This window comes from Zingiber officinale, chromosome 3B, assembly GCF_018446385.1.
Source record: "Zingiber officinale cultivar Zhangliang chromosome 3B, Zo_v1.1, whole genome shotgun sequence".
In the NCBI taxonomy this organism is placed as follows: domain Eukaryota; kingdom Viridiplantae; phylum Streptophyta; class Magnoliopsida; order Zingiberales; family Zingiberaceae; genus Zingiber; species Zingiber officinale.
The window spans coordinates 81,415,681-81,430,260 of NC_055991.1; the positions used below are offsets into that span (position 1 = coordinate 81,415,681).

General features: G+C 44.1%; 1 protein-coding gene across 1 annotated transcript; it reads left to right on the top strand.

Annotated features, from left to right (window-relative positions):
• The first annotated feature begins 373 nt into the window (after positions 1 to 373).
• On the top strand, positions 374 to 1,569 carry LOC122054969. Its single transcript, XM_042616377.1, has 3 exons — positions 374 to 1,174; positions 1,269 to 1,326; positions 1,416 to 1,569. Exons 1-3 carry the CDS (start codon positions 901 to 903, stop codon positions 1,567 to 1,569), a joined length of 486 nt encoding a protein of 161 aa, XP_042472311.1. The 5' UTR covers positions 374 to 900.
• Positions 1,570 to 14,580: the final 13,011 nt, after the last annotated feature.

Consider the following 14,580-nt stretch of genomic DNA (forward strand, 5'->3'; position numbering starts at 1 on the left):
CATTTACTTAATTAGCATCCTTAAATTCTCTCATAGACACACTGTTAAGTCATAATTTTCTTTCTTTTATATATATATATATATATATATATATATATATATATATATATATATATATATATATATATATATATATATATATTTTCAAGTACTTGAGAGGTTTAGTAGTCATTCATCTCTCATTCTTGATGAGCCCCTTCAATTATTTTTGGTACTTGTGACTGTGTGTGAGAGAGGAGAGAGAGTTTTGTAAATGGTTGATGATTGAGGGATGGAGACAAAAGGTTTAGGAAGGCAAAGATTCTTATACAAGAAAGAAAAGGTTCATTCTTTGTGAGAAAAATAATATAGTGTTTAATCATTTAAGCTTTACCTAAATAAAGTGGTTGTTCTTTGTCTGATTAGTTGTAAGATGTAATAGATTTTAAAATGTGAGCTAATGTAATATTTTGTGACCTTGACCATGGGTCATAGAAATATAAAAATATGTTATTTGTTAAGCTTTACCTAGAGTGGTTGTTTGTTAAGGGGTTTGATAGAGATTAGTTGTAAGATGTCATGTTATAGGACTTGTGTGATGGCACTTGATTCACCTAACAAAATTTAAAACATTTTAAATGTAAACTAATGTAAAAGTTATAATTTATATTAGAGTGGATATATATCTTGTAGTTGTTTTTTTTATCTTGCAGTGAGAGTCTTTAATATTACTTTTTCTATAAAATGCTCTAGTTAGTCGTATCCTTTTGACTTCCTAGTAAAATATATTTGATTTGTGAGCAATAGTTTCTCCAGCTTATTAATTTTCACTGCTGCTTATTAGTGGCTTCTTATCAATCCTAGCGGCTAGTTGCTTGGATGTAGATGCTCCAATTCTAATCAACACAATGACACTCTAAAATGGATAAGAACAAGAAGCCAAAGAAGGTGAGTGGAGAAATCTGGTTAGCGGACTTCTCTTCGGGACTGCTGCGCAACAGGGTTGCCGGAAGTGTCACCGCTGTTCAAAGGGAGCATGTCGCGCTCATGCAAGCCCAGAGGAAGTTTCAGATCGCCCACTACGGGAGGACTCCGGCCAAGATCGAGGAGTTGGCGGGTTCTATTGAGTGTCCCGGCATTGCCATGAGCGCCTCCCAAGAAGAGAAGAAGTGCAACTTCACAACACCGAGTTCAGGTACCAAAAGAGGGCTTTTACAAATTACAATAAACTCAAAGAAAAATTAGGGCAAATTACTAATTGTTCCATCCTCTTACTGATGTATACACAGATCCTGTGTATGTTGCTTATCATGATGAGGAATGGGGAGTTCCAGTTCATGATGACAGGTGATTACTTCCACAAATTTCTTCATCTTATCTACACAAATTTCAACTAAATTTACATGTTGACAAGATTCAGATGGATAAACTTGCAGGATGTTGTTTGAGTTGCTTGTTCTAATAGAAGCTCAAGTGGGGATGGACTGGACTACTATACTGAAGAAGAGGAATGAATTCAGGTTAGAACTAATGCTAGAAACAGTTTTTATTCAGAGGAAAGTACTTGTTTCAAACAATTTAGAATCTTGAAAGAAATATTGTGTGGCAGGGTGGAATTTACTGAATTTGATGCAGAGTCTGTCTCCAAGTTCACAGAGAAGCAGATGGTTTCCATCAGTGTGGAACTGAACCTGGATTTAGGAAGACTTCGAGGAATATCACTATCTACTTTGAAACAGAATTAGTGTTAATTTTGATATTTACAAGCTTCTTATGTAATTAAATACTAATATTACTTCAATGTCAAAATTCTATTATTTTGGTATGAGTTTGAAATCATTAGCTGAGTTGATTATATGTAAAATTCGAATCTAGACATGGTAAAAGAAAAATAATAGTTAAGTAAATATAAAAATAATGATTTTAAAATAATTTTTTAAAATTTTTTTCTTTAAAACGACAACGCTTTTAAAGCGTTGCAAAAAGTGTTATCTTTGTAAAACAACAACAACGCTTTTAAAGCGTTTTTTGGTTCCGATGAAACCCCCAGCAACTTCTTGTTGGAGCAATCTGGGTACCCTAGGTTTTGATGTTTGAGCAAATGTTTAAGTTAGATTTATTGTTGTATTTGATATGCATTGTGAGTGTGCAGGATACAGGTACAACAAGGAAAGTCCAAGGGTGAGTCTTGGCAGTGTAAGTCCAAGCATGTAGTCTTGGCAACGTAAGTCCAAGTGTGATCTTGGCAAAAGAGGAAAGTCCAAGGATGAGTCTTGGCGGTGTAAGTCCAAGCATGTAGTCTTGGCAACGTAAGTCTAAGTGTGACTTGGCAATGGATGAAGTCCCGGAGGCGCGACCTCTTGACAAAGGAAGACCCGACAAGAATGACAAGGCCGATGGAAGCTCCAGAAGGCAAGACATGAAGGATGGGGAGGCATCCGAGGGACGCAAGGCTGATGGAGGAGGCTAGAAGGCTAGGTCTAGGTTGGTCGGGCGAGAAGAGTGCTGAGTGAATGTACTCGGGGGTAAAATCCTAAAATTAGGGTTACTGTAGCAGTACTGTAGCGTTACTGTAGCAGTACTGTAGCAGTCGACTGGTGGTTTCATCAGTCGACTGGTAGCGAACAGAGAGTTGGTATCGAGCCGTTGGACTGCAACGGTCAAATTTCCACGAAGGGCAGTCGACTGCATGTTTTGGCAGTCGACTGGTAGGCGGGGTTTTCTAACCCGTGGCCTATATAACCAAGCATTGGAAGCTTGGTTCAAGTTGACGAAATTAGTGGTGGTTAACCCTAATTAGAGTCTCCAAGTGCCCAAGTGATCTAGCGTGCTTGTACGAGGTTGTGGCGAGGTTTCTCCACCCACAAGGAGAGCTAGCCGGAAGTTCTCCGGGGAATCATCCACCGACGGATCGGGATCGTCCACCTTACGGACAGCCGTGGAGTAGGAGCTTTATCTCCAAACCACGTTAAATCAACGTGTTAGGTTTGCTTTCTATTGTTAGTGTTTATCTTGTATTTCCGCTGTGCACACTAACCATTGTAGGAAGCGACGATTTGGGTGAGACGCTATTCAGCCCCCCTCTAGCGGACGTCAAGGTCCCAACAAGTGGTATCAGAGCGAGGTCGCTCTTCTACGGACTAACCGCCAAGAAAGCAAGAAGCTAGAGGAAGAAGAAGATGGAGTCTGAAGGATCGCTCGGATGGGATATCCGAATTCCACCTCCGTACAACAAAGAAGACTTCAATTATTGGAGGAAGCGGTTGGAGACATGGTTCCAAATGGATTGGAACCAATGGGTTGTCTTGAGTGACCCATTTGAAGCTCCTACGGACAAGAAGGGTAAACGCCTCCGACCTCGGCATTGGACCGAAGAGCAACGAGAGCAATCGGAGGCGGACAAGGAGGTAACGAGAATTTTGTATAATTTACTACCTTCTAATATTTTGTTGAGTGTAGGTGAAACCACAAATGCAAGTGATCTTTGGAAAAAGATCATTGCCTATCATGAAGACCCTATAAAAATCCAAGGAGTGGAAGAGCCCAAGGAGAATGGCTCATTGGTCCAAGAAGAGAAGGAACAATCCAATGTTGACAAGAGGTAAACATTCGAGGAGGAGAAGGAAGAGGTGGAAGAGGAGAGATCTTCCACATCCTCAAGAGATGAAGAAGTGGAAGAGTCCACATCTTCAAGTGAAGAGGAAGAAGAGAAATCCGAGGAAGAGGAGATCTTGGAAGCTCAACCCTCTACCTCAACTACCAAGAAGAGCATAAAGGACCACATCAAATGTTTTGAGTGTGGTAAGATGGGGCACTACAAGAGTAGGTGTCCTTCGCTCAAGAAGGTAAACCCTAAACTCACTAAAGTTAATTTAGAAACTAATGTGAGTTGTAGGAAGAAGAAGAAGGAGAAGAAGCACATTAGGTGTTTTACATGTGGTGAGTGGGGTCACTACAACACAAAGTGCCCAAGGAGAGGAGAGCTCAAGAAATTGGCGCACTTGAAGAAGTGGGAGAAGAAGGGAACTTCCAAGGTAAAAACCAAGGTATCATTTAATGAATCCATTCCGTTGACACATGATAAAAAACATGCTAGAAATAACTCTTATCATCTTAATGCTATTTATCATAAGAATAGGAGGCATGATAACCTTAAGGATAAATATATTCCTCCTCATGCTAGATTTACCACACCTAAGGTTAGGAAGGTAAATAACAACTTAGGCAATAACACCAAGGATTTTAGATATAAGCCTAAAAATAGAAATGCTCAAAGATTAAATGAAAAACCAAAATCTAGGGATTTATGGAGTGAAAATCAAGTCTTGAGGACAAGACTTGATAATTTAGAAAGGACCTTAGCAAGAATGGAAAACATGCTTAGGGGTCAAAATGAGCATAACCTAGGAAAAGCTAGACAAGAGTCATCCAATAGCGATAGGGATTTGGGATACAAACCTAAAGCCAAGGAGGATGTGACTTCCTTTCATAGGGTTCCATATAGCTATGGGGTCAACCCTAGGTGTAGAAGTCAAGTCAAAGATACTAGGGAAGGAATCCCTAAGAGTACTTTTGACAAGACAAATGTGACTAAGAGTTCTAAGAAGTCTAACAAAGTCACAAAGAAGGTCGCAAGGGAGGTCATCCCTAAAGTTGATCTAGTAAAGGTGACTAAGGCTCCAAAAAGGCCTAATAAAGTTTCAAAGAAGGTTACAAGGGAAGTTATTCCTAGAAGTGACCTAGTAGAGGTGACCAAGGCTTCTAAGAAGCCTAGAAAGGTCCTTAGGAAGGTATCTAGGGAAGTCATTCCTAGTCAATACCTAGAGAATCCAAGGAGCACCAATAGGTTGTGGGTTCCTAGGAGCATATTCTCTACACCCTAGATAGGTTTAGAGAGTGTCAACTCCAATTGGAAGGGTAGTTAACCCAAACTTGTTAAAGTTGACACTTGAGAGCATTTTCAAGGTTATTGTTAACCTTTGAAAATGAAAAGGATTGTAGGGTTACTCTTTGAAAGAGTAATATATATGTCAAAATTTGAAGAGTTGAATTTAATCTAACTTGGCACACTTAAGAAAAGTATAAGAAAAATCAAGTTAGAATTTTGATACTTTCTTAAGGAATTAAAAGAAAACTCATGCTTTAATCAAATGTGATTAAAGCCTTGAAGAGAAAAATGTGTCAAACTTTGAGGTTTTGAACTTAATTTAAATTGACACATTTAGAAAAGGATAAGAAATGCCAAGTTGGGGTTTTGACATTTTCTTAGAAGGTTAAAGGCAAATCTAAGTCTTAATTTGATTTCATTTACTCTTGGAAAGTGTAAAATGTGTCATACTTTGAGGAATTTGGTTAATTTAAAATGACACAAATTTAGAAAGAAATTAAAGAAATGTCAAGTTGGGGTTTGACATTTTCTTGATGAAATTAGGCAATCTAGGGTTAAATTTTGAGTTACTAGGGTTAAGAATACTTAGATAGGTAATCTAGGTAAATTTTATTTATACTAACTTGTCATGATTGTTTGCCCATCATATGCCATGACATCATATTTAGCATTCACATTTTATTATGAAAAATACAAAAATATCATGTCATGTCATACATACATCATGTAGCTATAACATGCTTTGCTTTTGAAAATTATTTATTTTGATGTATGCCATTAATCATCATGTAGTATGTCAATTTCCTTGTAATTAAGGACAAAGGCATTTATTATGTATGGAAGTGTCCCAACAAGAGGGATCATATCAAGTGACATCCTAGATGGATGATCATGATTTTTACAATGCCTAGATAGAGATGCATGATCCCTTAGTTTAGGGCAAGACCAAATATACATCTCACAAAGAACTATAAGGTGACTTGTATATGTTTTAATACACGTTAGATACAAGTGAGATGTTAAGATGGTGAACAAAATTCAAGATGTTGATCTAGTGCATCTTGTTGAATTTTAGGTTCATCAAAACACATAGTTATGTGTCTTTCAATCATTGGGAAAGCTAATGTACAAGTCATGTGCATTGAGCCCAAAGAACGTGGTTGGATATTGGTTTTGAAAATGATTTTAAAATACTTTTGAAAAACCTTTGTGAAGGCTATCTTTTGATAGTAATCATCATTGAAAAGTTAGACACAAATTAGGAGAAAACATTGAAGTTTTCAAGAGTTTTCAAATTTGTGTCAATCTTTGAAAATAGAAAGTATTTTCATAGAAAACTATTTTTCCCTGATAAAGTATACCCTAAATAATGTCTACATGAGTTTTCATGATGAAAACAAGTATGGATTGGTTAAGAAAAACTAAAGTGAAGTTTCGGTTGAGGTTTAGTTTCATTATTGAATTTTGAACCTCAAAACTTCGAGTTTTGGTTTTCCTAATTATTTAAGAACCCCAAGTCATTGTTAGTGCAATGATAGAAGTTTGACCATGTTTTTAGGGGGAGTTACTCTTTGAAAACATAAAAATCTTTTCCAAGACCAAAAGGAGGTCAAGTGTTAAGGTAGCACATGACATTGGTAAGAGAGGTGTGACCAAAGACAAGGGAGAGTCATCCAAGGCCAATAAGAAGGAATATGCTAGGGTGGCATATAATTATGGCAAGGATGGGATGTCCAAGGTTAAGGACAAAGAAATTAACCAAAGACAATGTGTCTAAGGTTAAGAATGTGAGTTTTGTAGGCCAAGTATCACCCGAGGTGCACCGAAGTGGCCTAGCCATAGCGGATGAGTCACCAAGGGAGGTGACTAAGGTTAAGATTCCTAAGGTTAGGAAGAGCCTTTGGGACCCATGGTATATGGGTTATCAAATGTGCCAAGTGGTTAGGAGATGGACTTAAGTCTCTAACATAGTGGGTTGGCACAATTCAGTTGAGTTTCATGCATAGAAATATGAATTGGGTTCATATTGCATGAAAATTAGTTTTTGATGTATAGATGTCATATAAACTAATGCTAGTGATGCATTATGGTTTAGTATGGGCAGATACATCAAAAGGAAGCCAAAATTAGGACTTTATGTCAAGGTTTAATTGAACCATTTAGCTAGTTTTAAATTTTATGTCAATCTTAGGATCTGTGATAAATATATTTTTATATATATTTTTTCCAAGTAGATATTGATATAATAGACCTCTCCACAAAATTTGGGGATTTTTGGAGGTCTGTGGAATTTCTGGCGCATTTCTGAAGTTGGCTAGAAAAGACTGATTTTTTCATGAATAGTTTACCAGTCGACTGGTACAGTTACCAGTCTACTGGTAACACTGTTCATGAGCACAGAATGTCTCTGTAAGCTCGTTTTCATGGGGGCAGTTCTGAAAATATTTTTCAAGCATTAAAAAATGACCAAAAGAGTGGTGAACATGTATGTAATCTTATAGGGGATTAATACATGATGTTTATAGTCATTAGAGGTCAAAGAGTCCAATAATTGGGATATTGTTGGAGCTCTTTTTGATGTATGGCAAAGGGGGAGAAGTTTAGGTTTAAGTGGGAAACTTACATACCTTTGCAAGAAATCCTAGCTCAAGGGGGAGCTTAGGTGAAGGGGGGTGATTGCTCATTTATTAGCAAAAGAGGAGAAGTTTACCTTTGTAAGAAATCCTAGCTCAAGGGGGAGCTTAGGTGAAGGGGGAGCCTAGGATTAGGTTCCATGATTTATGCACGTGTAGATTACATATATTTATTTGCATATGTATTGTTATATTGTTTCCCTAACTTAAACGGGTTGCCAAACATCAAAAAGGGGGAGATTGTTGGAGCAATCTAGGTACCCTAGGTTTTGATGTTTGGGCAAAGGTTTAAGTTAGGTTTATTGTTGTATTTGATATGCATTGTGAGTGTGCAGGATACAGGTACAACAAGAAAAGTCCAAGGGTGAGTCTTGGCAGTGTAAGTCCAAGCATGTAGTCTTGGCAACGTAAGTCCAAGTGTGATCTTGGCAAAGGAGGAAAGTCTAAGGATGAGTCTTGGCGGTGTAAGTCCAAGCATGTAGTCTTGGCAACGTAAGTCCAAGTGTGACTTGACAATGGATGAAGTCCCGGAGACGCGACCTCTTGGCAAAGGAAGACCCGACAACAATGACAAGGCCGATGGAAGCTCCAGAAGGCAAGACGTGAAGGATGGGGAGGCATCCGAGGGACGCAAGGCTGATGGAGAAGGCTAGAAGACTAGGTCTAGGTTGGTCGGGCGAGAACGAGTGCTAAGTGAATGTACTCGGGGGTAAAATCTCAAAATTAGGGTTTACTGTAGCAGTACTATAGTGTTACTGTAGCAGTACTGTAGCAGTCGACTGGTGGTTTCATCAGTCGACTGGTGCAGTCGACTGGTAGCGAACAGAGAGTTGGTATCGAGTCGTTGGGCTGCAACGGTCGAATTTCCACGAATGGCAGTCGACTGCATGTTTTGGCAGTCGACTGGTAGGCGGGGTTTTCTAACCAGTGGCCTATATAACCAAGCATTGGAAGCTTGGTTCAAGTTGACGAAATTAGTGGTGGTTAACCCTAATAAGAGTCTCCAAGTGCCCAAGTGATCTAGCGTGCTTGTCTCAACCTCCATTCGGCGTTCCCTTCGTCATAGTACTGCATCCGATCAGATTCTACCCTGACCTCCACGGTGACGACTACTTCGCCGTCGTATACCAACTGAAATGGGGTTATGTCGGTCGCCTCTTTTGGAGTCGTGCGGAGAGCCCATAGCACACTGGGGAGCTCGTCAACCCAGCTGCCTCCCATGTGGTCGAGCCGAGCACACAAGACTCTGAGGACCTCCCGATTGGTGACTTCCGCTTGCCCGTTGCCTTGGGGGTAGGCCACCAAGGTGAAGGATTGTTGGATGTCATAGCCTTCATACCATTCTTTGAGCTCTCAACCGATGAACTGCCTCCCATTGTCGGACACGAGTCAGCGCGGGATTCCGAACCGACAGACAATGTTCTTCCAAATAAATTTTGTGACCATCCGCTTGGTGATTCTAGCAAGCGACTCGACCTCTACCCACTTTGAGAAGTAGTCCACCGCCACTAGTAGAAACTTGTGTTGACTGGTTGTCATAGGGAAAGGCCCCACGATGTCAATGCCTCATTGGTCCAACAGGCACGATACCGTGGACGCTTTCATTTTTTCAGTCGGTCGGTGAGGCATGTTGTGGTACTTCTAGCAAGACATGCAGGTGGCTACCGTCCGAGTGGCATCTTCCTAGAGGGTCAGCTAGAAGTATCCAGCCAGAAGTATTTTTTGGGTCAATGCATGGCCGCCCAGATGACCTCCACAAGAGCCTTGGTGCACCTCATTCAGGATGTAATCGACGTCTTCTGGTCTGACGCACTTGAGTAGGGGCCAGGAGAAGGCTTTCTTATAGAGCTGGTCGTCAATCAACGTGAATCGACCGACCCTCTTCTTTATCAAGCGAGCATCCTCTGGATCGGCGGGTGTAGTTCATGAATGTAAGAACTCTATCAGGGTCGTCCTCCAGTCATTCAGGAAGGTGATTCCCTCTATACAGTCGATATGGGCCACTAGTGAGACTTGCTCAATCGGCTGACCTATGACGATCGGCGTTAGCAAGCTGGCCAGCTTTGCTAGCTCATCCGCCGCTTGGTTCTCTGATCAGAGGATCTTCTGTATAACCACTTCTTGGAAGTTGGCCTTCAGCTTTTCGAAAGCCTCTGCATAGAGCCTTAGCCGAGTGTTGCTTATTTTAAAGGCCCCGAATAATTGCTGGGCGACGAGCTGGGAATCAGAATGAATGAGGACTTTATCCGCTCCCACGTGCCGAGCTGCTTGCAGGCTAGCTATCAATGCCTCATACTCCGCTTCATTGTTAGTAGCTCGGTAGTCCAGTCGGATGGACAGTTACATCCGATCTTCCCGAGGTGAGATGAGGATTAAGTCGATCCCGCTGCCCTACCGAGTGGACGAGCTGTCCACATATATCTTCCACGTCATCGCTGGCTCGTCACTCTGGACTTCTATCACAAAATCCACCAGGGCTTGAGCCTTGATCGCCACACGGGGTTGATATTGGATGTCGAACTCGTTAAGTTCAATCGTCCACTTGATTAGCCATCCGGACGCCTCTGAATTGAGGAGGACTCTTTCTAGAGTGTTGTTAGTCATCACTATTATTGAGTGCGCTAGGAAGTACGGCCGAAGCCTCTGCGCAGCGAGTACCAGTGCATAGGCCAACTTTTCGAGACCGGTGTAACGAGATTCAGCATCCTTCAATATATGACTCAAAAAATATATAGGTTGTTGATCTTGGCCGTTCTGCCTGACTAAAGTCGATCCAATGGCATGTTCATTGGATGACAAATATATCCAGAGCGACTCACCCGTGACTGGCTTAGCTAACACAGGTAGTGAGCTCAGATACTCCTTCAGCTCCTCCAGCACTCGGTCACACTCGGCATCCCATTGAAATTTTGTGGCTCAGCGCAGTATCTTGAAAAATGGCAGGCTTCGATCGGATGACTTGGATATAAACCAGGACAACACTGTGATCTGGCCGGTCAGCCTCAGAGCTTCCTTCCAATTCCGAGGCGGATGCATGTTCTACAAAGCATGGACCTTGCTGGGATTGGCTTCGATGCCCCGCTCGGTGACGATGTAGCCTAGGAAGTGACCACTCTTTGCGCTGAACAGAGACTTGCTCGGGTTCAGCTTTATTCCATATGCCCTTAATGTCCGACAAGTTTCATTGATATCTGTGCATAGGTCCCAGTTCGGAGGGATTTGATGAGTATGTCATCGACGTACACCTCCATATTACGGTTGTTCTAGCGTCAGAACACTTTATTCATTAACCTCTAGTAAGTGGCTCCGGCGTTCTTTAGTCCGAACGGCATGACGTTGTAGCAGTATGTTCCATCGGTCGTGATAAAGTTAACCTTCTCTTAATCCTCGCAGGCGAGCGGCACTTGATGGTATCCTTGATACGCGTCGAGCATATAGATCAGCTCGCAGCCTGTTGTCGAGTCCACCAGTTGATCTATCCAGGGAAGCGGATAGAAGTTCTTCGGGCATGCCTTGTTTAAGTCATGGAAGTCGATACAGATCTGCCATTTATTTCCCGGCTTGGAGACCAGTACCACATTGGCTAGCCAGCTCAGGAATTGGACCTCCCTGATATGACCGACCTCTAATAGCTTTTCTATCTCTTCCCGGATGATCACATTCTGCTCTACGCTGAAGTCCCTTTTTCTTTGTTTAACCGACTGAGTGTCCGGTCGGACGTGAAGCTCGTGTTGGACCACGCTTGGGAAGATGTCGAGCAACTCATGTGTTGACCAAGCGAACACATCGTGATTCTGTCTTAGGCAAGCAATCAGCTCTGCCTTCTTCTCTTCTTCCATGTCAGCGGTAATGAAGGTTGTGGCTTCCAACCGGCTCGGGTGGATCTGCACCTCCTCCTTTTCTTCATACACCAAAGTGGGATGTTTTTCGGTGATAGTATTTACCTCTAACCGTGGAGTCTTCTGAGCGGCCTTGGCCTCGATCTTAACCATTTCCACATAGCAGCGCCGTGAGGCCAGTCGATCGCCTTTGACCTTACCCACCTGGTCGTCCACTGGGAACTTTATCTTCTGGCAGTAAGTGGATACTACCGCCCGAAATTCGTTGAGGGCCGATCGGCCCAAAATAACGTTGTAGGCTGATGGTGCGTCCACAACTATGAAGTTGGTGGTCCGGGTCCTCCTCAATGGCTCCTCTCCCAGCGAGATAGCTAATCTTGCCTGGCCGATCGGCAAGACTTCATTGCCCATGAACCCATAGAGCGGGGTCGCCATGGGCAGGAGTTCGCTACGATCGATCTGCAGCTGATCAAACGCCTTCTTAAAAATGATGTTCACCGAACTCCCCCTATCAACGAAGGTCCGGTGAATGGTGTAGTTGGCGATCACCGCTCAGATGATCAAAGCATCATCATGAGGGATTTCGACCCCTTCCAGATAGTCGGGGATGAAGCTGATCTGAGGTCCTTTGGCCTTCTCCTTGCTGCACCCTACGGCATGGATCTCCAACCGCCGAGTGTACAACTTTCTGGCACGGTTGGAGTCACCGCCGGTCGGCCCTCCTGCGATCATGTCTATCACTCCCCGAGAAGCGTTGTTCCTGTTTTCTTCTTCCCAGGCAGATGGCCTATATCGCTCGGCCGGGATCTTGGAGGGATCGGTTTCCTCCCTCCGTTGATGGTGATGGCACTCGGGCTCCCTTCTCTCTTCTTGTCGCTCGGTTGAGCGACGATGATCCTATCGATTAGGAGATGGGGAGCGACGACGATATCCCCTGGGGCCGGTCAGCTGACAATTGGCATCAATCCTTGGCAATCCCGTGTGTTGTGCATCATCGGCTGGTGGAATGAACAAAACATGGGCGTCCATACCTTGCCCTTTGATGCCTTGGGTTGACCGGACGCCACATGTTGCACGGCGTGCGCCCTGGTCTCTTGATGCATCTATGCTCCTTCAGCCCTCAGCCCCTTGGGCGACAGATGGCTGCTAGCCGGTCGATGCTCAGTCAGTGTCGAATGCTCGATCAGCACCTCCTTTCTTCTGGCCGCCTGGGCCTCTTCCACATTGATGTATTCATTGGCCTTTTTCAGCATGCGGTCGAAGTCCCGGGGCGGCTTCCTGATGAGTGACCAAAAGAAGTCCCCTTCGGCGAGCCCCTGGGTGAAGGCATTCATCATGGTCTCGGATGAGACCGAGCAGATGTCCATGGCCACTTGGTGGAAGCGCTGGATGTACGCTCGGAGCGCTTCCTTGGGCCCTTGTTTCAGGGCGAAAAGGCTGACGCTTGTCTTCTGGTAACGCCGGCTGCTAGCAAAGTGGTGCTGGAAGGCGGCTCGGAAGTCTTTGAAACTTCATATCGAGCCGTCCGGCAGTCTTCTAAACCAGCGCTGCATCGATCCGGAGAGAGTCATGAAAAAGACTATGCACTTTACTCCGTACGTGTACTGGTGCAGCTTAGCCTCATTGTCGAATCGATCCAGATGATCATTTGGGTCGGTCGTCCCGTTGTACGTCCCGATCACCAACGGAGTGTAGTGTTGAGGCAAAGGGTCTTGTGAGATCTTCTCTAAGAACTGTCTGTTGATTCATTCAGGGGGCGTGGTGCTTCAGGGCGCTTTTCCTCTCCGCGCATCCCAAACGGGCGCCTCGTCGGAAGATGATCCCCGCTCCTGATGCGCTTGGGCTATCTCTGAGGGGGTTTGGAATAAAGCTCGATGGAATGGGATCAACGCGAGCAGCGCTTCCCCTTGGGTGCCGGCCGGCCTTCAGTTCTTCCCCCATACGGAGAGTTGCTCCACTCGGTCCTCTTGCCCCGCTCGCCTATCGACCGCCGAGGTTGCAGGTTGCGGTGCTGGCCGATCGACTATCGCTTGTTGTTGTTGTTGTTCCATCATTTTTGTTGACCGTACTTGTACAAGCATCTCCAACTCCTCTTGAGTGAGCATCACGATGGTTAGTCATCCAGCGTCTTCCATTTTCTCGGCTCGGATTCAGGTAACGTTCCCACATACGACACCAAATATAATCCTGTCCGAAAGTCTGGGAGACGGGTGCTAGGGATGTGTCGCTCTTGCTGACCTCCGGTGGACTTCGCTCCCGCCTGCAACACAAGTAGCGTCAATGCCGAGCCAGGGAAGGGGTCTCCGACAATGGCCCTCCGACACTCAAGTCAGTCTCCGGTGAAGCAAGAAAAGAGAACTGTAGCGCAACAGTAGAAATCACGAGAAAAGCAGACCTCTGTCGATGCCTGGACCCCCCTTTATATAGGGCTCTTGTAGCGTATGTGCACGCTTCTCAAAACGAGCATGTTATCCCAAGCTTTCCCTGAAGAGACATGTCAGTAAAGTGTCCCTAACACGGTACCTTAACAGGCAGAGCATATCTCTGAAGTGACAGTGGAAGCTTCCGTCGTACGATCTTCTACCTAACCATGCCGCTTGTCAACGGCACTAGCTCCCAAAAGGATGTCGAAGGATATCTCGCTATGTTGGTTGCTTGGCTGAGCGGAATGGCCGCTAGGCCAGGACTCTGATATCCTTGTGTCTGCTACCACACCGAGCGGGATAGCTGCTCGGCTGAAAGTCCCCTGTCCTAGTGTTGTCCATTGCTGGGCCGAGCGGGATGGCCGCTCGGCCAGAAACCCACTGTCACGCCAAGCGGGAGAGCCGCTCGGTTGAAAGTCCTCGGTCCGTGTCATCCGCCATCTGGCCGAGCAGGAGAGCCGCTTGTCTCAGCTTCTGCGCGTCCCTTGAGCGTTGGTTTGATTACTCCGTGTCAGAGACGGTGGGTCGGTGCTTAACCCACGGTCAAAATATGCCCCCACCCAACCGGCCAAGACCATCCGTCCATTGATCGTCTTGACTTTAACCTCCATTGGCCTCCACCGTGGCAACGGGGCGGGGCCCCTCATCATCACTGCATCAACTGATATTATTTAGCATTTAGTATTTGTAAATATGATATAGATTCCTTTTGGAATCATAAAATTTAGATTATGATTTGCTCTTGCAATTTAACATTATTGTCTGTGTATATATTAGTTATCATATTTATATATATTAATTACTATATTATCGGTGTA